This window comes from Lissotriton helveticus, chromosome 9 (genome assembly GCF_964261635.1).
Source record: "Lissotriton helveticus chromosome 9, aLisHel1.1, whole genome shotgun sequence".
Taxonomy (NCBI): domain Eukaryota; kingdom Metazoa; phylum Chordata; class Amphibia; order Caudata; family Salamandridae; genus Lissotriton; species Lissotriton helveticus.
In genome coordinates, this window is record NC_136070.1 from 1268120941 (window position 1) to 1268144643 (window position 23703).

At 47.0% G+C, this 23703-nt stretch overlaps 1 protein-coding gene across 1 annotated transcript in view; it reads right to left on the bottom strand.

Moving 5' to 3' along the window:
- The window catches only part of LOC144780812 (uncharacterized), a 29709-nt gene extending 12852 nt beyond the window's left edge, over positions 1-16857 (bottom strand). The window contains exons 1-2 of the mRNA XM_078659319.1: positions 16458-16857; positions 5453-5574 (exon numbers count right to left, since the gene is read on the bottom strand). Of these exons, the coding sequence (XP_078515445.1) occupies positions 5453-5527 (75 nt within the window). The 5' untranslated portion in view covers positions 5528-5574; positions 16458-16857. The remainder of the gene's footprint in view (positions 1-5452; positions 5575-16457) is intronic.
- Between the last annotated feature and the right edge of the window lie 6846 nt (positions 16858-23703).

Here is a 23703-nt window from a genome sequence, read left to right on the forward strand (position 1 = left end):
GTTGCCGCCGCTAAACTCTGGAACAGTGTGCCCCTAGATATCCGTCAAACGAAAGAACTTCTTCCTTTTAGGAAACAGGTCAAAACTTGGCTGTTCCCAAAGGGTTAACTTGATGGCCGTCGTGCTGCGCTGCTCTCCCCCGTGTTTTCCTTCTTCTAGAGATATCTCAGCGCCAGGATGCCTGTAAGGTGACAGCTGCGCTATACAAATGTCCCAAATAATAATAATAATAATAATAAGATGATTTTAAGGCCATCAGCATCCACTGGAAAAGTCAAGGATGCTCTAAAGATGGGTACAACTGACCTAATCTCCTGCACTGATAGACATAGAGGACAGACTATGCATAACTCTAGCCAGGATAGAGGAGCATAGTTCATCCTCTGACATGAAATGTACGTCAAATGTTAAACATATCTGGGGAGACTGAGAAAAGAATCATAAATCTAAAGGCTTATCTGTCAAACTGAGAAATTATGACCCTTAAGCTCCTTGCTGCTGAATGCAGCTGTTGGAAATAGCCTAAATTCGAAAAGAGGTTTTCATAAAACTTGTGCCTGGGATATCTCCTTCCATTCAAGAGGGTTCCTTGTGTGCGACCATTGCAAATCTAATTTTTGCAATCCTTTGGAAGATTTAATTTAAAATGAATCAATCTGCGTTGTTAGCAAATTTATTTTTTTTAAAACTGTTGGAAAAAAGATTCACATAAAAAAATTGTGAAACTGAGTTATATGAGGAATTATTGTCTTGCCTTAAAGTTTCTTCAGATATATGACTGCAAATCCTTTTTGGACAGAATTTGTACCCAAGGGTGACGTAATGTGAAAGTGACAATCTTTGCAACTTGTTGAAATTGCAAAGACGTTTTCCAACTTCCCACAACCTTGTTGACCTAAACCTAATTCCCCCTGGCCAACTTCCTCTCTGAAAAAGTCCAATTTACCCCACTGGTGTCAGACACTGTTGGGTCACAGATGTGGGGAGATTGACTCTAGGGGTATCCTTCTGCCTTTTTACCATGAAGGGCAAAGTCTTGAGTTTTACCCTGAATCTGAATATTTTTATTTTATTTATTTTTGTTTTAAAGGTTTTGTATAGCGCGAACAAGACCCTTACTGGTATCAGAGCGCTTCACAAGTGAGGTAGTTAGACAAAAGAAGCATTGTACAAAAGAAACATAGTATTTCGAGATAAAGACATATGTTACAGCTGGATTGTTCCAGGAATCCGAAATAATGTTCACGTGAATTTCGTCATGAGAAGAGATTTAACTTCTTTTTTGAAGGATGCAGATGATGGGTTGAGTATGGTTTCTGGGGGTAGTGCATTCCAAATCATTGGAGCAATTCCAGAGAAGGCACGATTATATGTTTTCTTCTTAGCAAATCTTTGAGGCTTCAAAAGAAGGTTGTTGGTGCTCCTAGACGATCTGTTTCCACACGAGTGCTCCAGTTTCTGGGCCAGGTAACTCGGGGTGTTGTGATGTAAGGCTTTGTGTGTCATGGAAGTGATTTTTAGTTGGATTCTTGCTTCGAAGGGTAGCCAGTTGAGCGTTTTGAAGTCGGGGGAAATATGGCAGTGTCTTTTGAAACCTGTGATGAGTCTGGCCGCTGAGTTAAGTGAGGGCAGTGTGTGGCATGTAATAGGTACGTGTGTGAGAGGAAACCAGGAAACAGATTCCACTACCGACTGAACCGGTCTTCTCCTGGTACCGCGGATTTTAATCAATGAAGCGCGGCCCACCTCAATAGCGCCCGATTCTGGGCTGCCACAGGCTATCAATTTCTTAGCCCTTGCCCGTGCCGATCGGGGTAACCTTTTTCCTTTCCCCCCCGGCATTAGAGGCTTATAATGTTAAAGGCAAATATAAATGTCCTGATGATGGTCCCCATGACTAAGTAGTGGGACCGAAACGCCGTCGACTCATTGTACACCATATAAAAATGCTTGATTTATATGTTATATGTAATGGTGTTTAACTGATATTTCTGTACACTCAATACTTTACAGAAATCGCTGCTTTTGCCTTGAAAAGCCCTGCTCTTTTCCTCTGTTTACCTTTTGTACTGATCTGACTGTGTTTGGGTACAGGCTTGTGTCCCACACTGGTGATTTGTTGAAGGTATTCCTGTGTATGAAATATTTCAATTGAGTAAAAAATTGAAGACCTCTGTCCGGCTGGACATGTCGCCCCAAATATAGAACTGATTGAGTCTATATTCATTGCTTTGCATATAATTCTTTTGCATGGACCGTTGTTGTTTCACAAAAAATGTAATAGGTACATCACAGGAGACAACTACAGCTTCCATGGTCCCACACATGGTTGTCCAAAGAGGTCCTTGGTAAACCTGCATCAGGGACCCACAGTATGAGGGAATGCCTACAAGAGACAGGAAACAATCATTAACTGACCTACAGAACAGGTCACCTTGGCAGTTTGCAGAATAAAACTGCAGGGCGTTGATAAGGCGGTGCTCGGTGCTTGTCTGGCAGATTTCCAGTAGATCACATTACACGTGATCTGCCCTGCTATTATTGGCAACAGATATCACACTGCGCACACACAATGTCTAATTGTGCTCCAAGCCATTGCACCACAATCAGTATCAATACAAGGTAATTACTGCATCACTTCCTCGCCTGCACTGCCAAAAACGATTATTTCCACAGCTGCAAAGTAATTCAACACAAATAAAAACCTTCCTGTTTGAAGCAGGAAATTCCTTATTTCCATCCTATGTTTATTCATAATATAGATCCCCAGAGTATAGGTTTGTGTCAGTGAATATTTGTTGCTAATCCCTGCCACATGCTTCAGAGCTTAGGCAGTCTCCAATGCTTCTACCTTGCCACGCGTGGCTCTTGGAGTAACGAAACAAAGAGTAGCAGGACAGATGGACAAAAATTACGCTCGCCTACACTGGGCGCAAATTACGCAACAACTTTTTGCTAATGGAGAAAAATTTAGCAAATCGACTTGTGTGTACAGGGACGGCCAAATAGCAGGCACCAGGCGTTTCTCCGGTGAGCCACCAGGTTGGGGGCCACTTTTGGACCCCTGGGGGGGCATTTTTGTTACCGGAGGCTGGCAATCCCACCCCCTGTAACAAAAGCTGCACCGGTGAAATGGGAGTGGTGCTTGCAACTAGCATCCCCCCGTCCTCAACCCCCCCTCCAGATGGCTGGCCGAGCTGTTTGCCAAGGCCGGTTTCGGTTCCCAGTCCAGTCGTGCCTGTGTGCTAAAGGTCAGTTCATAAAAATCCCATTCAAAGTGGGTCGCAGTCCAACGTATTGCATTACTGCTCTTGAGGTAGGTCGGAGAGTACAACTCTCTCAGTTTGGTAGCCAGCACAGGATAGTGGCCTCCTGGGTTCAGCAGGCCAACACATCTGTGATTGCTTTTAATTAATAATTTTTGTTTAATGCAGCCTGTGTTCCTTAAAAAAAAGTATTTTTAGAAAAAACACGTCACAGCGCTCATCCAGGGGCTGGAGGGGGGGAGCATGTTCTCCATGCAGGCTGTAATGCAGCCGGCATGGAGAACAGGGAAGTGCGCATGACTGGTTTGGGCCGCACGAGAGGGCCGACCAAACAGTGATTGTGCACTCAGGAGTGGGCTTACCCTCCTCCCCATACCTGCTCGGAGAGCAGAGCAGCCACGTCCAACCACCCGCCGCAAAGCAGCAGGACACGAAACATAAAATGACAATAACTTTAAGGAATTATCATTTTATGTTTCTCACTGCTGAAAAGCAGTGGGGCGACGCTCCTCCACCATAATTGAGGAGCCGCCCCTGGTCACAGCCTAGGACATGGACAGGGAAAATGCAGTGCAGCTGAGATACAGGAAACTCCTGGTGCACCAGGGTCAGTTATGTTTCCTTTAAGGAAAACAAGAGCCTGCTTTCAGAGTTTGTTCTCTCTAAGCAAAACAAAATTCCAATGGGGCAATTTAAAGATGACAACACTCTGCAAACCTGTAGCACTTCAGTGGTATCACCCGTCACAGCAGAGAGATCCTGGCCACACAACTAGCCATAATATGTGGTCTCCTTTGCAGATAAGAACTAAATTTATCATAATAATCAATGTGAAATGTCCCTTTTTTTGGGACTCTCACACTAATGTTGTGCTGTTATGCTGCCACTATGGAAAATTGAAGGAACTTGTATATTAAGAAAAATGTATTCTACTGTGTGACAACCAAATCTCAAGGTAGGAGGTCTTCTGTCTTCTATCCAGAAGAGATGATTGGCTGGATTTCCCTACATCATACCTTACATTAAATAGACTTGAATCTTCTATAGGCCGCAGATTCTCAATGTGCCATAAGAGGACGTCTGAGTATCTCTTGAATGCCAACATGGCGTTTTGTCTTTGCGAATCCATCTGACAATCATCAGAGACTCCACTCCTTTTAACTCACCTTGTATATTGGAGGATGAGCCCTACAGTGCATTTACTGTAGCATCTGCTGCAGGAGAAAGAAGGCATGGACATAACATAAAAGATATTTGCTAAAAACAACCTCAAATTAAAGTAGTTTTTTTGAAGGACACTGGGTTTATTAACCTCCTCACCCCTAAAATCCAATCAAGTTATTAGTGTTTCGATACAGCTTATATTTGAGACAAGTGTGCAAATTATGGATATTAGTGGAGATCGTTTGCATACGTGTTAATCATTCTGAAAATCTAACAGGGTTGTGCTAGTTTTTATGCTAACTTTCCAAACCCTCCAAACCCTATACACTGGCAAATAAATTAGATTCCAGATATGCTAATGGTTCAGGTGTATGTTTTCCACAATTAGTGCAAGACCAAAGAAAAAGTTGTTGATGTTTCAACCCACAAAAAAATGTTGAAGTGTCCTTCTTCAGGACAGATTGGTAGCAACCTAAAATGAGACACAATGATATAGTTTAAAAAATTAAAATGCTTGCAGAGAAAATAAATAAAACAATAAAGTAGCAAAGTAGCAAAGAGAGCTCGCCTATATGTGTCTACTTGAGTCACAATCCTATATGGTGAATCTGAAAGTCTTATTGAGGCCTAAAAATATCAAATACGTGGACAAAATTGACAAATCGGTCCTCAGGATGCCTTTAGAAAGAGATCATGGTATACCGGTCACAGTTATGTTCAAATAATACCCAGTAGTATTTGTATAACTAGAAATGCAAACCAATGAAAACAAAAGAAAAGCTTGTATCACATTGAAAAGTAAATGTTACTGAAAACTTGGGAACTCACAAGTTGCATGAATTCTTTCTGCAGCAAAATAAGAGAAAAGAGAGTAGGGGCTAAACTTCCCTCAAAGCCACTACTAAGTCTAAGAAACATCTGCTCATAAAGGGGCAGAAATCGCGTACACTTCCCATGTTTTCAGGTACATTTACTGCCAGACACTGGTACCTCTGATGATAGGTAAACATAGGGTACGCTACCTCCAGTTCTGCCTCGGTGGATGAGCCATCTCCCGGCAAGTTCTCCATGATGTCCTTGTTTGCATCTCCATCCATGGTGTCCCTTTATGGCATCCAATCCACCTCCGTCTCATGAAATCTGCCTGTGAGATGGAAGCCATAGTGATTAGTGGCTAGGAGGGGAGTGAGGTTGCAATCTCCAATGCAACGACATATAGAACTATCAAACACTTCACTTCTCTGCTGGTTGGTATATTACAGGTACATGCATCAAGGTAGGATTTTATAAGTCCCTAATTGCGATAATTAAGTAATCGCAATTAACGACTCGCAAAAGCCTATGCATGTAGGAATCGCTATAAAAATAGCAATTCCTAAACATTCCTTAATTGTGACTTGCAAATTGCGTGTTGCAATTAAGGAATGGCTCCCCATTCATTTCTATGAGCCTCAAGGCCGATAGTAATGAATGGGAAATTGCATGCGCAATTTGCGAGTACCAATAGGTACTCGCAAATTGCGCATGCAATTTCGAGGGTGCAAGGGTGTCAAAAGGACACCCTGTTGCACCCCTGAAATTGTGATGTGCACCCATGTTGCACATATGAGAAAAAACAGGGTGCCTTTTCCTGATTGTTATACCTTGTTCGGTGTGCCTCTCCCAATGGGGGCGGCCACCTCTGTGTGTACAAAAGTTGTGCAGTCTTATTTAGGTTACCAAATTTACAACATGGACTAACAACCCTTCAGTGTCATGGGGGACCATATATAAAACAAAGACTTGTTTAAAAATTGTCATACATTTATTCAGATAGAATTCATAGTACTACAAAACTGTTGCATTAAAAACCGTTACATGATATATGTTTAATTTACACAAACAATATTAATAACACATTTATTAAAATCAATTTCAGTTATTTCTAAAAAAAGGATTTTTCCTTATGCAGCATTATTTCCAAAAGACATATTTATACAAAGTTAATCAAACACAAATAATAGGAACAAACTGTCGACGCGGCGTTTCGGTGCCTCTTGAGTTCTTGCACCTTCTTCAGGACTCGTTCCCTCATTGGTCACATCCAGGTGGGGTTCCCTGGATCTTTTTTAATCATATGAGTCTGTTTAACCTCTGCTCATATTTTCCGTTCCCTTCATTTATATGGGTTTTTTCTCAACCAGTATTCTTGGTCTTTCCTCAGAGACTATGGGAATTAACCACTTCAGTACGGTTTTTGTTTCCAATTTTACTTTAGTTATCAGGAGGATGCCTCTGGGAGCTCCCTTTCTTTTGGGTTGGATACTTCACACCCCTGCTCCGTCTTATTGGAGATTTAGAGTTACTCTTAATTTACTTCACTCTTGGGGATGTTGGTCTTTAAGTTGAAGCCTTTTTACTTGGCTTTTGTTTTTAGTTAAGGGAGCTGAACTGTTTTGAGCTAAGGGCATGTGTGTGTGAAACATGAAACTTTGAAACATTTACTTTAGTGCATTTTTCAAAGTTTTTGCAAATTACCGACAAGTTTAATTGCTCTGTAATTTGCGGCCTCACATAGCAAAATCACTATTTAAAAGTGGTTCTTGCATTGCATTTAAGGAATCGCAAATTGCAATTCCTTAAATGCAATCGCAATTGAGGAAAGTAAACATACGAAAAGGAACAACACGTTGTAACATGAAATATAAATATACCATGCTTACCTCATCAAATGCTAATGTTTTCCAACATCACACATCTTCCCCCTCATAAAAGAAAATAAATAAATAAATCAACGAGACATATTAATCGTTTGGTGGCCATAGTCCTCCACCCCAAATGTGAAGGAGTACCCTGTCTTCCAAACTGACGGGCTCTCTACCCTATTTCGGCTCAGAAGGACCACCAGCTTTCCACTGATGGAGCCTTCATTGGCTCAGTCAACGGACTGTGTCGCCAGATGGCTCGATGAAGTATGGGTCTGTCGTAAGGCTCTGTCAGAGGAAGGGAATTACACTAGCCGCCCTATATAGGGTAGACTATGTGATGTCCTGATTTTTCTGTCCCTCACCATCCGGTAAAGCAGCCGGTGAGAGACCACAAACACAAATCATAGCTCAGCCTGCATCTTTAAGATTATGTTCATGAAAAACAAAAAGTTTGTTAAAGGTTGAATGAATGGCCATCAAAAGAGATGGCAGCCTTCCAGATCCAACATACGTTTATACCTTTTGCATCTTTTTGACCCTGGACAGAAACCGCGATGATGGAGATCCCTATCAAGGAACAGAGAACACTGCTGGGCTCATAGCGATCCCCAAATTTGTTATAATGTCCCCTGCCACCCTTATGGACAAAGTACCATTCTCTAAATTCAGACTATTAGAACAATGAGAGGAACATTCTTAGGCAGTTGCATAGGCGCTGGTTACAATGGCGGACGGACTGAAGTCCGTCCGCCATCGTCTCGGGGAGTGGGAGCACCTGCCTACAAGGCGGTGGTTCCACAGGTGGTATTATGATGTGGCCGCCACCACGGCGGCAGCAAGTACCATACCATGGGCGGGGTTCGCTGAGTTCGTGGAGTTGCACTATGCAAAACTTGGCGAAGTGGAAAAAAAACTCCGCCGCGCTACGCGGAGCTCCGCAAGTGGCAGAGTGTGATAGGAAAATGCTGTTCGCAGTGACTTTCAGTGCTGGATGCTTTTCCGCACTGTGCAATCATCGTGAATGGCACCATGCACAGCGCAAGCAGGCGCTGGTTTTCTTTCTGCAGCTCGACTAGATTTTTACTCGAGCGCCAGCTTTCTCAAAGCGAATGGGCAGTTTCTCAATGAGCACACGCAACCACTTGCAATGAGAACCCTGACCCTCTGCGCTGAAAAATCTCGCCGGGAGGTGGATTTTCCTCACTCGTGCTCACCAAGTTGATGTTGACGATCGGCAACGAGGAAAAATACTTTTCGGAACTCCGCGAGCTCCGTGTAACACGGAGTTCACTGCCCAGGCTTAGTTTACGGTCACATCTGATAAGTAACTCAGATCCCCAAATGATCTCGCAGAAGTGTTCTAATCCCCACAATCCCACCAAGATCTCTCTCTCTGCACTTGAAAGTTGTACATCTTCTGGGGCTGAAACATGAGAATCAACCACAACTCTTTCTTATTCGTTCTTGTCTCTTTGGGTACAACACCCTTGCATCAGTTGTTATGATGCACTTGGTGTGCAGATATCCTCTATTTTCCCATAGAACTCCTCCTGACAATTTAGCAGCTTGTAATGCTTCACTTTGTTCCTGAGGAGTTATCTCATGACATAAGGCTTTTCGGTAAAGTTTGAACAAATTTAGGATTTGATTCCTTTTGTCTCAGGTAGGACTTTATTTCATATTATGGCACAAAACAACGTCTCTTTAGCTTGATCCTGTCACAACTTACCACAAGGTCTATATACTCTAACAGAAAACTTACATTTCTTATGTTCTGCTGTGAGTCCACATGTTTCTAAGATGTTATGGATCAAGCATAAATGTTTGTCATAACTAGACAGAAGGGGGCCCCCAAAAATGGAATGTAGGCAGGTTCGCAGGGGGAAACAAGCAATAAATAAGAACAAAAGAGAACCCTGGATCCAGCCTCTGAGCCCTCGCTATTGGCAGTCTCATGTTTTGGGCTTCGATATAAACTATAATGTATATTTTTTATCTACAGATTTACTGTCCCCTACTCCGTGGTACATCATCGCCCTGATGAAGGTGTGGCCCCAGTCGGGGTTCTACACCGAAACGCGCCTCGGCGTTGTTCTTGTGGGCAGCAGGATTGTTATTTCCATCTCTAGCCCTTACCTCTTTCCCTGCTCACATCCCTTTGTTTGAATTTTCCATCTGGTCACCAATACACTTTGTGGCGTTTATGTACTATTGTGATTATATGTACAGTTGCGAGTGTGAGATCGGTTGTTTGGTTAAGAGTTGAATGAGTGTTTATGTGAGTGTGAGATTTGAACGGTGTGTGTGGGACTTTATATGTTGAAAATCATGTGTGTGTTTTAATATCTATGACTTTATAATAAATTAATGTTTATGTTGTAATAATGTATTAAATCCTGAAAACTTGAAAAAATGAATAAAATCAACTAATGTAACGTTGGGTCTGATGCTTTGACTCTCTTGATGGCTGATCCGATGTCTTGTTTGCATCCTAGGATCCTTGTATAGGACCTTATTTAAAAATTATTGGCAGGGTTCTCTTTTGTTCTTATTTATCAATGTTTGTCATGTTGGCCCCTATCTTCGCCCATAACCAAGATATAATTTTGATAAAACATCACTCCATTAAGATTGCTCAACACTTGGTCCATGAGGCATTGCAATACCACAGCCGCTGATGCCAAACGAAAGGGCATGCAAACATAATGGAATTATCCTATTGGTGTCAAGAACGCAGTTGACTGCTTATTCTGTGCTTGTAAACTTTATTTGATGATAAACTAAAGAGAGGTCAGTAGCCCTGGCCAGCATCTCCTTTATCTTTGACAATGGAAACTTTTTAACTACATTACTATTTAGGTCCCTGAGGTCAACACACACAAATTTTGTTTTTAACCTGTCTGTCCACGACCAAAGGGGCTAACCAATGTAATGACATCATTGGTTCAATCATGCCAGATTGTGGAAGCTTATCGATTTCCTGGTTCACTTCTTAGATGGCAATCTAGGACAGATTGTGTGACATGTACAGTGAGGATCACTCCCTTTTTGAAGATATGATAGTGCAAAAGCCCCTTGAGGGCACCAATCTTGCAGTAAAATACTGCTACAAATTCCTTCAACATCTCATTACCCAAGCTCCCACTTTTCATCACCACCAGCACCTAATCCGTTCTGTTGTGATCTTGTATAATGTCCAAAGTACCCTAGGAGAGATTTACTCTCCTCGACAACCTGCAATTTCCCTAAGGCTTTTCTATTTTAAAGTTAACACGTACTGTTCATTACTCCTACACTGGATATGTTGCAACTTCTGACCGAGAACGCCTACAAATACATATGACCACACTTTTATTGTGTAAGGTGAACCAGAGTCCCAAAGAACGTTTACACTTTAAAGGTAAACATCTGAAAGTGAACAACAGACTGTAAGAGAGAAACACCATTCTAATGTAGCCAATATAATATCACGAGAGGTCTACAGCTTTTCTCAAGTGCCCCCACCCATGCTTCAGAATACAGGTGTTGCCAAATACTAAGTGCCTGCTCTTGATTCCACCTCACCTCTTTTTCTTCCACCTCCTTCCACTTCCTGTATCTTTACCTTATGAATACCATGACTGTCTAGTCTTGGAATATGTGATGCCATCCCGCTGTATTTATCCCCGCAGGGAATCACAACACGGTCGTTACAACGACCACGTTGTGATTCCGCAAACCATTACTCCGCAAGTCGGAACAACGATTTACGTAGGGGGGTCGCTGGATGTTGGAAAAGTATAATTTACTATTCCAACTCCAGCAAGTACGAACAATAGGGAAGGTGTTGAACTTTAAATCCAACACCTCCCCCCCCCTCCGCAAGTGGTTGTTTCGACTTGCGGAGTAATGGTATGCGGAATCACAACGCAGTCATTGTAACGACCGCGTTGTGATTCCCTGCGGGGAGAAAGATTCGCGCTAAACGTTGTTTACCCTAGTCTTGATTCCACCTCATGCCTCTTTCTTCAACTGCCCTACACTTCCTGTCTCTTTATCTCATGAATACCAGGGATGTCTAGTCTTGATTCCACTTCAGGCATTTTTCTCCCACCACCCTACACTTCCTCTCTCTTTTTCGTACTCTTGTAGTATCTTTTCATCCCTGTTTAATGTGTTTGCCACTGTTTTCATATCTTTATTTTCCTCCCTTTCATGCTTTCCTGTCTCTTGCTCTGGGCCTGCATCTGACGATAAAAAATAAGTCCAGAGTCCCAAAAGTAAGTGCTTTTGTCGCCTCCTGCAAACACCGGCTCAAATTAAACACTGGATACAAAGATGCATTTCACAAGTTAGGGCACAGAGTTAGGAATTAGAATGTTTTCTCCTCTAACCTTATGTTCTTTAATCAGCTCTACCCACAGCCCTCAGTGTGCCCTTGTGCAAATCCACCCCGACTTCTGCGGTAATTGGTCAGCACAATGAAAGGAAATAAGAGAAACCTCTTAGACAGAAACCTTTATTTGCACAAAGCAATGAGGACAGAGCTGGCACTTAAGATATAAAACACATTACTGTTGCTAGTAAGTCATGAACACAAGAACGCATTGTTCCTTCCTAAATGGGTCACCCTTGTTGCCTTGACAATGGGGATCCATTTCTGAAAGAACCACCAACAAAAATATTTTCATGTCCTACAGTCAACACTGCAGGTTTATACTGTAGGAAGAGAGTGTTCCGCACTCCCTCCATTTCACAGGTTGGTGGAAAATCTGAACATTATTTATTAATTTTATATTTTAGAAAATGTTCACGCCACGGGCAACACCCAATGATTGCCAGAAACTTTTACATAAAAGTAGTTACATGAACAATTTTTGGTTCAGCTGCTGTGTTAAAATTTTCAGGGTGTTCTGTCGAGCAGAAGCCGAGAAAAGAGGAGGGGGTCCCAAAACACGTTTTCCCCTTGCTATGTCAATGGGGATTTTCTGTTTTTTCAACACACCATAACCCGAACTACTGAATGGGAATACACCAAATTTGGCAGAAAGCTAGATGTTGGTGCAGAAAGCATGTTTTTTGTGAATTGGTGTAAATCTGTTCAGTAGTTTCAGAGAATTTAAAGTTTGAAAAATATAGATATCTGGGGACGCGAGTCCTTGTAGTGAACTGGCGGCTCCTACTAAAATTTGATTGGCTGCCAACACTTCAACAACTCCCTCTGGATGGGCCAGTACCTGGCTCAGTACCCCTGTCAGTCTCCTGCCTTTTGTCCTGCTGGGAGACCTGCCATGTGCTGTTGGTTAAGCCGCGTGCGAGCCTAAGCGTTCTGGGGTCATACATCTGAGGGGGCTTATTCCAGTTCCACTGGGGAATGGAATGAGACGTATTTCCTTTAGGTTAAAGAGTCCTGCTCTGTCTCTCTTGCAAAGATGCTCCAATTGCCCATACCGGATCAACAGTAGGCAGTCTTGGTATTCATGAGCTAAAGGGGCAGATTTTTAAGAAGCCCTTTATGCCGCAGGTGTGTCACGTTACGTGATGCACTGGCGGCGCATCCTGTTGCATGATATTTAGAAGCACGCGTAAAGCCACCCTGCGTGGCTGTACCTATGCTTGTAAATATCACCTCTTTTCACGCAACACTTTGTGTGTTAGTGGCATGACATGGGTGTTGCTGTCAGGGTTACCCCTGAGTGTAGTTTGCATAGTAGTGCTACGCGTAGCTACATGAAGTGCTCTTCGCACTACGCACGCTACGCGCAGCTACACAAACTGCGTAGTGCGGTAGAGAAAATGCTGTTCTCACTGATTGCACAGTGCCGGATGCTTGTCCGCACTGTTTAATCATTGCTAATGGCATCTTGCACAGTGCAAGCGGTCGTTTTCTGCTGCTTGAGCAGATTTGTACTCGAGCGGCAGCTTTCTCAATGCGAACTTGTAGTTTCTCATTGCGAGCGGTCGCGAGCATACGTGACCACTCGCAATGAGAAACCTGACCTCCCCGCGTTCAGAATCTCACCTGGAGGTTTATTTTCAATGCTTCCGATCTGCAACTTGATGTTGCTGATCGCGAACGAGGAAAAAGTCTCGCCGGGATGTTGATTTTGCTCGCTCGCGGCCGCTAACTTGACATTGTGGACCGTGAGCAAGCAAAAAATGCCCGCTACGCAAGCGTTTTTGCACTGTGCTATGTGCAATTCACGTAGAGCGTAGTAGCGCAAACTACGCAAGCTCCATGAGTCTAGTGTAGTACTGAGCCCAGGGTTAGTTACCACACAACACCCATGTCCACCGATGCATTTCCAGATTAACGAGCAATCATAAATCTGGAAATGCATCAGACTGCTACGCCTCCCCAGGGGAAGCGTAGGGAGGCGGAATGAGGAAAAAATGTTCATTTCTCCTTATTTTTTCCTCTATCAATGCGTGCTGCATTCTACAGCACACATTGGAAGAGGAAATCACCTCCATTGATTGTTTTTGTGCAGGAAGGAGTTCCTTCCTGCACAAAAACAATCTCCCTACAACGCAGGTATTCTTGCACCATGATGCAAGGTTGCCTGCTCTGGCGCATGGCAGCAGTTTGTGCGCAGGCACAGGGGGGAAGCACAGAAATGCCACATATTGTTGTAAATATGTCACATCCCTGTGCCTCAAAACTAACGCAGCGCGGCGTAGCGCAGCAAATAGACTTCGGGCACCGCACTGCGTTAGTTTCTTGTATATCTGCCCCAAAGAGACAAAGTGTATGGTGGTGAAAGAAGGAGGCATGAGGTGGAATCACTACTAAGCAGCCTTGGCATTCATGAGAGAAAGAGGCAGGAAGTGTGAAGACTAAGAAGGATGAGGTGGAATCAATATTAGGCAGCTTTGGCATTCATGAGATAAAGGCCCTGATTCAAAGAACTAACAGCCAGATTCATCAAGCGAAATGCGCTCGCAAAAGGGCCAGATTCTGAGAATCTGGCCCTTTGCGAGTGCAATTTTTGCATTTGGGATTCATCATCCCAAATGCAAAAATCGCTAATAAAGAAATCGCAAATTTGCGAGGATTAGCATTTAAGGAATCTCTATTAGAGATTCCTTAAATGCTATTCATGAAACATTTAAAAATTGCGAATTCGCAATTTAGGACCGCTATTTACCACGAAGTCAAACCTCGTGGTAAATAGCGAAAACTTAGAAAAATGCATTTAAATGCATTTTTCTAAGTTGCATGTTACACACACACATGTCCTTTGGACATGTGTGTGCGCAACATCAGTGTAAATTCACATTTCAGGGGTGCTACAGGGTGTCCTTTGGACACCCATGGCACCCTTGAAATCGCATCCTTATTTCCGATTAGCAAATTGCTAATCGCAAATAAGGAATAACTCCCAATTCCCAATTCATTCAATTCATTCCTATGGGCCTGTAGGCCCATAGGAATGCATGGGGAGTTATTCCTTATTTGCGATTAGCAATTTGCTAATCGCAAATAAGGAACATAAGGAACATGTAGGAATCGCAATCGCAATATTTTTTGCAATTCCTACATGAATCCCGTTTTGCAAGTCCTTAATTCATTCCTTATTTGCGATTCGCAATTAGCGAATTAGCGAATTGCAAATAAGGAAGCGATTTCAAGGGTGCCAGGATGTCCAAAGGACACCCTGTAGCACCCCTGAAATGGTAATGTACACTGGTGTTGCGCACACACTTGTCCAAAGGACATGTGTGTGTGTGTAACATACACACACAACATACAACATACAATTTAGAAAAATGCACTAAAGTGCATTTTTCTAAGTTTTCGCTATTTACCACGTAGTTAGACTTCGCGGTACATAGCGGCCCCAGATTGTGAATTTGCAATTTTAAAATGGTTCATGAATTGCATTTAAGGAATCTCAAATTGAGATTCCTTAAATGCAATTATTCACAAATTAGCGATTTCTAGTATTGCGATTTTTGCATTTGGGATGATGAATCCCAAATGCAAAAATAGCGCTCGCAAAGGGCCAGATTCTGAGAATCTGGCCCTTTGCGAGCCGATTTTGGCTTGATGAATCTGGCTGTAAGTGCCTTCTGTGAATACCAAAATGGTAGTAAGTTTAGGATTTTGTCTTAAGTTAGTTCTGTGAATTGGGCCCAAAGAGACTAAGGGGGTCATTAGGATGACGGGCGGACTTAGTCCGCCCGTTATCCTAGCGGGGTTTGGGACCGCCCGCCATAAGGGCGGGGGTCCCGGGGGTGGTATTAGGATGTGCCCGCCACAGTGGCGGGCACATCCTGTATTTTTAGCATTGTGGCGGGCGGTGCTCTCTGCACCGCCCGCCACAATGCTAAAAATGCTTTCCAGCATTTGCATTTACAAAGTGGCAGGCACCGCGCGGTGCCTGCCACTTTGTAAATGCAAATGAAAGGGGGGTACCACAGGTACCCCCTGTGTGCACCCCCTTACTGTCCTTCACTCTGGGGGCCCGCAGGGGGCCCCCAGAGTGAAGTCCGCATGCTTTTCCATGGCGGCAATATGGCTGGCGGTGTCTGATAGACACCGCCACCATATTATTCCTTTTCCGTCCCGGCCGCAAGGCGACTGGGGCGGAAAAGCGGCGGACGGTCTTTCCGACCGCTGAGGTCCCCCCCGCCATACTAATATGGCGGGGGGGGAAACTAGAGTTGATGGCGGGCGGATTGCCCCCGCCAGGCTGGCGGTGGCCACTGCCAGCCTGGCGTGGGCAATCCGCCCGCCTGGCGTGGGCAATCCGCCCGCCATCATAACGGGCCCCCAAGTGTATGGTGGTGAAAGAAGGAGGCATGAGGTGAAATCAATAGTAGGCAGTCTCGGCATTCATGAGGTAAAGAGACAGGAGGTGTTGGAAAGTGGATCAGGCCTGAGGCTGAATGAAGAGCAGAAAGCCTCAGTGTTCAGCTGCCCTGGCATTCAGTGGCATCGGTGGAGAGCTCCTACCAAACACTACGGACCCCCCACACTTATATTTTTTACAAATTAAGCCCTGGACTCAGGCGAGGTTGGAGAATGCAATGTCCAGCCAAGGTTGGCATCAGCATGACCAACAAACACTGGTCGTGGTGAAGGGTCTGGGCCTCAGGTAGAACCTCTGCACCAGCCAGGGGTGGGAACTCTGGCGAAGGGGGGGGGGCTGTCATCTGTCATCGTGCCTTGAAAAGAGGCTTCGATGGTCCTTCTGTGATATTCAAATAACACGCGCTTGGGGACTTCTTAGGAACTGCGAAGAATAACATTATCAACTGTGTCTAAAACTTTACTCTCCAGAGCTGGCAGTCCGAAGAGATGAGAATCATTTTAGCCTAAAGGGGATTATGAAAGCCCGAACTGAAGTCACTATACCTTGCAGACGCCTCTGTGCTCCTCAGCAGAAAAGTGATCTGGTGCTCACCGATCTCCCCATCGCTGCCAGGGGCGGACTCCAGCTCAGGTTAGAGGCCCAGGACCAGTGACAGCCAAGGGTCCCCCAGGGAAGGTGCCAGGGTCACACGGTTCAGCGCACTCCAGCGCAGGGGACCCCCACTTCCAATCAGATGGCAGAGGGGGTGATCGATATTACTCGGCTCAGCGCACTCCAGGGCAGGGGACCCCCACTTCCAATCAGATGGCAGAGGGGGTGATCGATAGTACTCAAGGGGGAGAGGTGTGTCCGCTGCTGGATCAGAGCTCGCGGGCGCTCCAGTGATCTGTGTCCTCGGATGCAAATCACTCCATTTCCTGCTGCCGCGCACAAGCGCTGTGCAAACAGAGGCGTTCCTGCGGCCCGGAGGCTGATGACGGACAGGTGAGGCCTGCGGGATGGGAGGACACGACGTACAGGAAGCTGCGGTGAGGGCAGCACAGAGGGAGCTCAGGTGAGTGCAGCACAGAGGGAGCTCAGGTGAGTGCAGCACAGAGGGAGCTCAGGTGAGTGCAGCACAGAGGGAGCTCAGGTGAATGCAGCACAGAGGGAGCTCAGGTGAATGCAGCACAGAGGGAGCTCAGGTGAGTGCAGCACAGAGGGAGCTCAGGTGAGTGCAGCACAGAGGGAGCTCAGGTGAGTGCAGCACAGAGGGAGCTCAGGTGAATGCAGCACAGAGGGAGCTCAGGTGAATGCAGCACAGAGGGAGCTCAGGTGAGTGCAGCACAGAGGGAGCTCAGGTGAGTGCAGCACAGAGGGAGCTCAGGTGAGTGCAGCACAGAGGGAGCTCAGGTGAATGCAGCACAGAGGGAGAGCTCAGGTGAGTGCAGCACAGAGGGAGAGCTCAGGTGAGTGCAGCACAGAGGGAGCTCAGGTGAGTGCAGCACAGAGGGAGCTCAGGTGAGTGTAGCACAGAGGGAGCTCAGGTGAATGCAGTACAGAGGGAGCTTAGGTGAGTGCAGCACAGAGGGAGCTCAGGTGAGTGCCGCACAGAGGGAGCTCAGGTGAGTGCAGCACAGAGGGAGCTCAGGTGAGTGCAGCACAGAGGGATCTCAACTCAATGTACCACAGAGGGAGCTCAGGTGAGTGCAGCACAGAGGGAGCTCAGATGAGCGCAGCACAGAGGGAGCTCAGGTGAGTGCAGCACAGAGGGAGCTCAGGTGAGTGCAGCACAGAGGGAGCTCAGGTGAATGCAGCACAGAGGGAGAGCTCAGGTGAGTGCAGCACAGAGGGAGAGCTCAGGTGAGTGCAGCACAGAGGGAGCTCAGGTGAGTGCAGCACAGAGGGAGCTCAGGTGAGTGTAGCACAGAGGGAGCTCAGGTGAATGCAGTACAGAGGGAGCTTAGGTGAGTGCAGCACAGAGGGAGCTCAGGTGAGTGCCGCACAGAGGGAGCTCAGGTGAGTGCAGCACAGAGGGAGCTCAGGTGAGTGCAGCACAGAGGGATCTCAACTCAATGTACCACAGAGGGAGCTCAGGTGAGTGCAGCACAGAGGGAGCTCAGATGAGCGCAGCACAGAGGGAGCTCAGGTGAGTGCCGCACAGAGGGAGCTCAGGTGAGTGCAGCACAGAGGGAGCTCAGGTGAGTGCCGCACAGAGGGAGCTTGGGTGAGTGCAGCACAGAGGGAGCTCGGGTGAGTGCAGCACAGAGGGAGCTCAACTCAATGTACCACAGAGGGAGCTCAGATGCATGCATCACACAGGGAGCTCAACTCAAAGGGAGCTCAGGTGAATGCACCATACAGGGAGCACAGGTGAATGCAGCACAGAGGGAGCTCAGGTTAGTGCAGCACAGAGGGAGCTCAGGTGAATGCAGCACAGAGGAAGCTCGGGTGAGTGTAGCACAGAGGGAGCTCAGGTGAGGGCATCACAGAGGGAGCTCAGGTGAGTGCAGCACAGAGGGAGCTCAGGTGAGTGCAGCACAGAGGGAGCTCAGGTGAGTGCGGCACAGAGGGAGCTCGGGTGAGTGCAGCACAGAGGGAGCTCGGGTGAGTGCAGCACAGAGGGAGCTCAGGTGAGAGCATCACAGAGGGAGCTCAGGTGAATGCAGCACAGAGGGAGCTCAGGTTAGTGCAGCACAGAGGGAGCTCAGGTGAATGCAGCACAGAGGAAGCTTGGGTGAGTGTAGCACAGAGGGAGCTCAGGTGAGGGCATCACAGAGGGAGCTCAGGTGAGTGCAGCACAGAGGAAGCTCAGGTGAGTGCATCACGGAGGGAGCTCAGGTGAGTGCAGCACAGAGGGAGCTCAGGTGAGTGCATCACAGAGGGAGCTCAGGTGAGTGCAGCACAGAGGGAGAGCTCAGGTGAGTGCAGCACAGAGGGAGAGCTCAGGTGAGTGCAGCACAGAGGGAGAGCTCAGGTGAGTGCAGCACAGAGGGAGCTCAGGTGAGTGCAGCACAGAGGGAGCTCAGGTGAGTGTAGCACAGAGGGAGCTCAGGTGAATGCAGTACAGAGGGAGCTTAGGTGAGTGCAGCACAGAGGGAGCTCAGGTGAGTGCCGCACAGAGGGAGCTCAGGTGAGTGCAGCACAGAGGGAGCTCAGGTGAGTGCAGCACAGAGGGATCTCAACTCAATGTACCACAGAGGGAGCTCAGGTGAGTGCAGCACAGAGGGAGCTCAGATGAGCGCAGCACAGAGGGAGCTCAGGTGAGTGCCGCACAGAGGGAGCTCAGGTGAGTGCAGCACAGAGGGAGCTCAGGTGAGTGCCGCACAGAGGGAGCTTGGGTGAGTGCAGCACAGAGGGAGCTCGGGTGAGTGCAGCACAGAGGGAGCTCAACTCAATGTACCACAGAGGGAGCTCAGATGCATGCATCACACAGGGAGCTCAACTCAAAGGGAGCTCAGGTGAATGCACCATACAGGGAGCACAGGTGAATGCAGCACAGAGGGAGCTCAGGTTAGTGCAGCACAGAGGGAGCTCAGGTGAATGCAGCACAGAGGAAGCTCGGGTGAGTGTAGCACAGAGGGAGCTCAGGTGAGGGCATCACAGAGGGAGCTCAGGTGAGTGCAGCACAGAGGGAGCTCAGGTGAGTGCAGCACAGAGGGAGCTCAGGTGAGTGCGGCACAGAGGGAGCTCGGGTGAGTGCAGCACAGAGGGAGCTCGGGTGAGTGCAGCACAGAGGGAGCTCAGGTGAGAGCATCACAGAGGGAGCTCAGGTGAATGCAGCACAGAGGGAGCTCAGGTTAGTGCAGCACAGAGGGAGCTCAGGTGAATGCAGCACAGAGGAAGCTTGGGTGAGTGTAGCACAGAGGGAGCTCAGGTGAGGGCATCACAGAGGGAGCTCAGGTGAGTGCAGCACAGAGGAAGCTCAGGTGAGTGCATCACAGAGGGAGCTCAGGTGAGTGCAGCACAGAGGGAGCTCAGGTGAGTGCATCACAGAGGGAGCTCAGGTGAGTGCAGCACAGAGGGAGAGCTCAGGTGAGTGCAGCACAGAGGGAGCTCAGGTGAGTGCAGCACAGAGGGAGCTCAGGTGAGTGCAGCACAGAGGGCGCTCAGGTGACCGCAGTGCAGAGGGAGCACAGGAAAGGCGAGGATGGACGGAGTGCAGAGGGAGCTCAGGTGAATGCAGTGCAGAGGGCGCTCAGGTGACCGCAGTGCAGAGGGAGCTCTAGTGACTGCAGTGCAGAGGGAGCTCAGGTGAATTCAGTGCAGAGGGCGCTCAGGTGACCGCAATGCAGAGGGAGCACAGGAAAGGCGGGGATGGACGGAGTGCAGAGGGAGCTCAGGTGAATGCAGTGCAGAGGGAGCTCAGGTGACTGCAGTGCAGAGGGAGCTTCAGTGAGTGCAGCACACAGAGAGCTCTGGTGAATGCAGTGCAGAGGGAGCTCAGGTGACTGCAGTGCAGAGGGAGCTCAGGTGACTGCAGTACAGAGGGAGCTCAGGTGACTACAGTGAACAGGGAGCTCTGGTGACTGCAGTGCAGAGGGAGCTCAGGTGACTGCAGTGCAGATGGAGCTCAGGTGAATGCAGTGCAGAGGGAGCTCAGGTGAATGCAGCACACAGACAGCTCAGGTGAATGCAGTGCAGAGGGAGCTCTGGTGACTGCAGTGCAGAGGGAGCTCAGGAAAGGCCAGAGTGAACGGAGTGCAGAGGGAGCTCGGCAAAGGCCCAGGTGATTCTAGTTTGCAGAAAGATCAACAAGGAACTTGCTTGTTTGCAGATTGCAATCCAAGGTAGGTAACTAAATGCACCGACGCCTGACCCCACCCAGGCCCGTCGCTAGTTTCTGTGGGAACGACCTGGCGAGGCTCACAGGGCTGAAACAAGGCGAGCTCCCGCGTCACTGCTGGGCTCTGTCCTGCGCTGTAAGATGAGCTGCTCTGCCCAGGGTGACTTCACCTGAGCAGTCTGTGGATGGGCAAGAAGCAGAGTCTGTTTCTTTGTCTTCAGGGAAAATAGTGTCACCTGCCTTCAAAGGGCCTCCGAACCACGCCCCTCTTGATGACTTTAATGCTGTTTTATGTTTGAGTCATTTGACTAGCGCGCTTTGTGAGACTAGTCTGGCCTCGCAGCGCTAGCGGAACCCAGGCATCTTTGAGGATTCCCAACCAGAGTGAGGGGTAGATTTACAAATGTTTGGTGCTGTGCAGCGCAGCAACATCAGGAAAGACTAAAACAGTGCCACATCTGTAGTGATATGGCATGGCTTTCATCCCCCCCCCACTGGCTCACTTTAAGCTGCCATGCGCCAACGCAGACACCCTTGCACGTGCGCTCTGTCAAGCATAGGTTTCGTATAGGAAGGGTGCATTTCCAATAGTAAAAATATAATACGTTTCCCACTTTTTATGCATCTCATGCACTTTCGCATAAGTTTGGGAATAGGACACTTTTCTCAAACCCACGCTTACCTTGCGGAGGTGTATGTTTTTAGTGCAAATCTCTGTTTACCCCTAATAGTAGATATGGATTTGTGGCAAAACCCCTGGGTGATTGCATGGGTATTCCAATTGAGCACCCACAGGACACTCTCTTGACGCAAAGTAGCTCAGAGCACAACTTTGCTTTACTTTAGGCAACTTTCTCATGCAAATCTGGATTTCATTGGAAAGTAAATCCCAATACAACATTTTGCTGCTGGGTTCACTTTTGTGATGCAAAACCAGCTCAGTGTTGATAAATTTCCCCCGAAGAGTCTGCGGACTGACCGACGCGTCCCCGCAGGGGACCCTCATAAGAGGGCGGCCCCATCAGTGCCACAGGATGGCACACTGGACAGCCTAGTCTCTGGTGACCCGTTCAGCGTCCCATGCGTCACTTCTGGCCGAGGTGGGGGAAGGGGGAGGTATATATGCCTCCCCCGCCCACCTGGCGGCCTCTTTGTCCCTCACCCATTGTTTGATTGCTAGCAAGAAAGAGGTTACTCATAGTCTTTTAAATGTCACTCATAGTACACTGCAATGATGGACATGTCACATAGAGCAGTTGAAACCTTGGCAGCCATGGATGGGGGCGGCTAGCTCTCGGTTGGCTATAGAAGAAAGCGATAATTGTGGCTTATTTATCTTATGTAATTAGAAGCATTGACTAAGCCAACAGATGGGTTTGTTGTAGGTGTAGTGCTCCTTTAGTAGTAAATATAGGGAGGCAATGACATAGCGGCGAAATGCCAGGCAATATTCAGCACATTGCCTGAGTAAGCTGGGTAGCCCTGCAGATTAGTTGGGCCTGCAGAAGCCACACATATACCTCCTACATTCTGGCCCACGCTGAGACATTTACATAAGTTGTATCACAGCATCACCAGTTTTCTTATACTTTATTCTTATACCTTTTGACATGTACTAGTGGTTAATTACATGTATACAAGTGGCAAATTAACTCAAGCATATGATACTAGCAGGCTCTGTGTATGTATCCACTCTAATATGGCTCGTGGGAGTGCATTACGGTACTAAGTGCAGCTAGTAGAATTGTTTTAATCAGCTATTGTTTCACCTGCTGTGCGAAAATATACACTACAAATTGTGACCCATAGGCAAAGCCTCAGAAGTTTCCACAGCAGCAAACCTCGTGGTACCAGGGGTTTCTAAATTTGATAGCTTTATAAACTCATGGGCAGACTGCAGCACGGCTGGTATTCGCCGTACTGCTCAGAACCTGTCAGTACACAGGTGCTTGAACTAAGAACCAACTGATTTACTTTGCCCACATTAACTTAAGTTGTATCACAACATCACCGTTTTCTTAGACTAAGGGCCACTGGCATTATGGTGAGGCAGCAGCAAGTTGCACAAACCTTGGGGCCTGCCGTATCTTCTCCTATACCTCCTCCATTCTGGCCCACACTTAGTCCATTCGGCTATGACTCCACTGTTGGTCTGGCTGATACAACAAAGCCTTTATTTGTTTAATGTCTTTGTATTTAACGGTTTGTTTTAATTTATGTTGCCCAGAATCACTGCTGCAGAAAGCCAAACACGGTTTAATATCTTTCTGTCATGGCAATCCACCTGTGTCGCACAAGGGGGAGGGGCACTTAAATTTTCTCCCCATCTAGTTAGTTGTGGGGTACGCACTTGTCAAATTTGTAACTGGTTTAACCCCAGAAGGTGAGAAAGTCAAGTATGGACTACCGGAAGTGCATCAATGGCCCGTCACTGCTATTTTCAGCAGCAAGTTCACCGGTGCTCAATCTGACAAGTTGTTTTATTCTGGGGCGCGGCACCATCCCTCAATTGTCACCACTGGCGCCTCTGACAGTCGGCCACTAAGTGGCACTGTCTGGCTTTCAGAGAGGACCACTACAACAGGCACTGAGTAAGTCAAGATCATTGGTGACTATTGCATTTGGATTTAACGGGGTTTTAATTTCTGTTGCCCAGAATACATTGGACACATATTGGCACGTTTATGGCCATATTGGGTTGTGTCTTTGCAGAAGGGCCTGCAAATGGTTTGGCTGCTTTTACTTGTAGGGTCCAGATGTGGGCAGGAAAAAACAAGTCTAAAACGCAACAGCAGGGGTTCACACACTGAGGAGGGCCCTTGGCTAGGTGCAGTAGTAATCTTTCTACGTGAGACAGTATTTATTTAGTGGTTATTCAGGTACTAAGGTGGGGAGATCTTAGGCAGTATTTACATGCGGGAAGTACGTAGTGAGGAAGTAATAGTGTCCCAAGTTGCGCAACATGATATATACATTCATTTGGATAGGGTGCTAGTTAAAAACCGCCTTGGGTCCAACGAGTG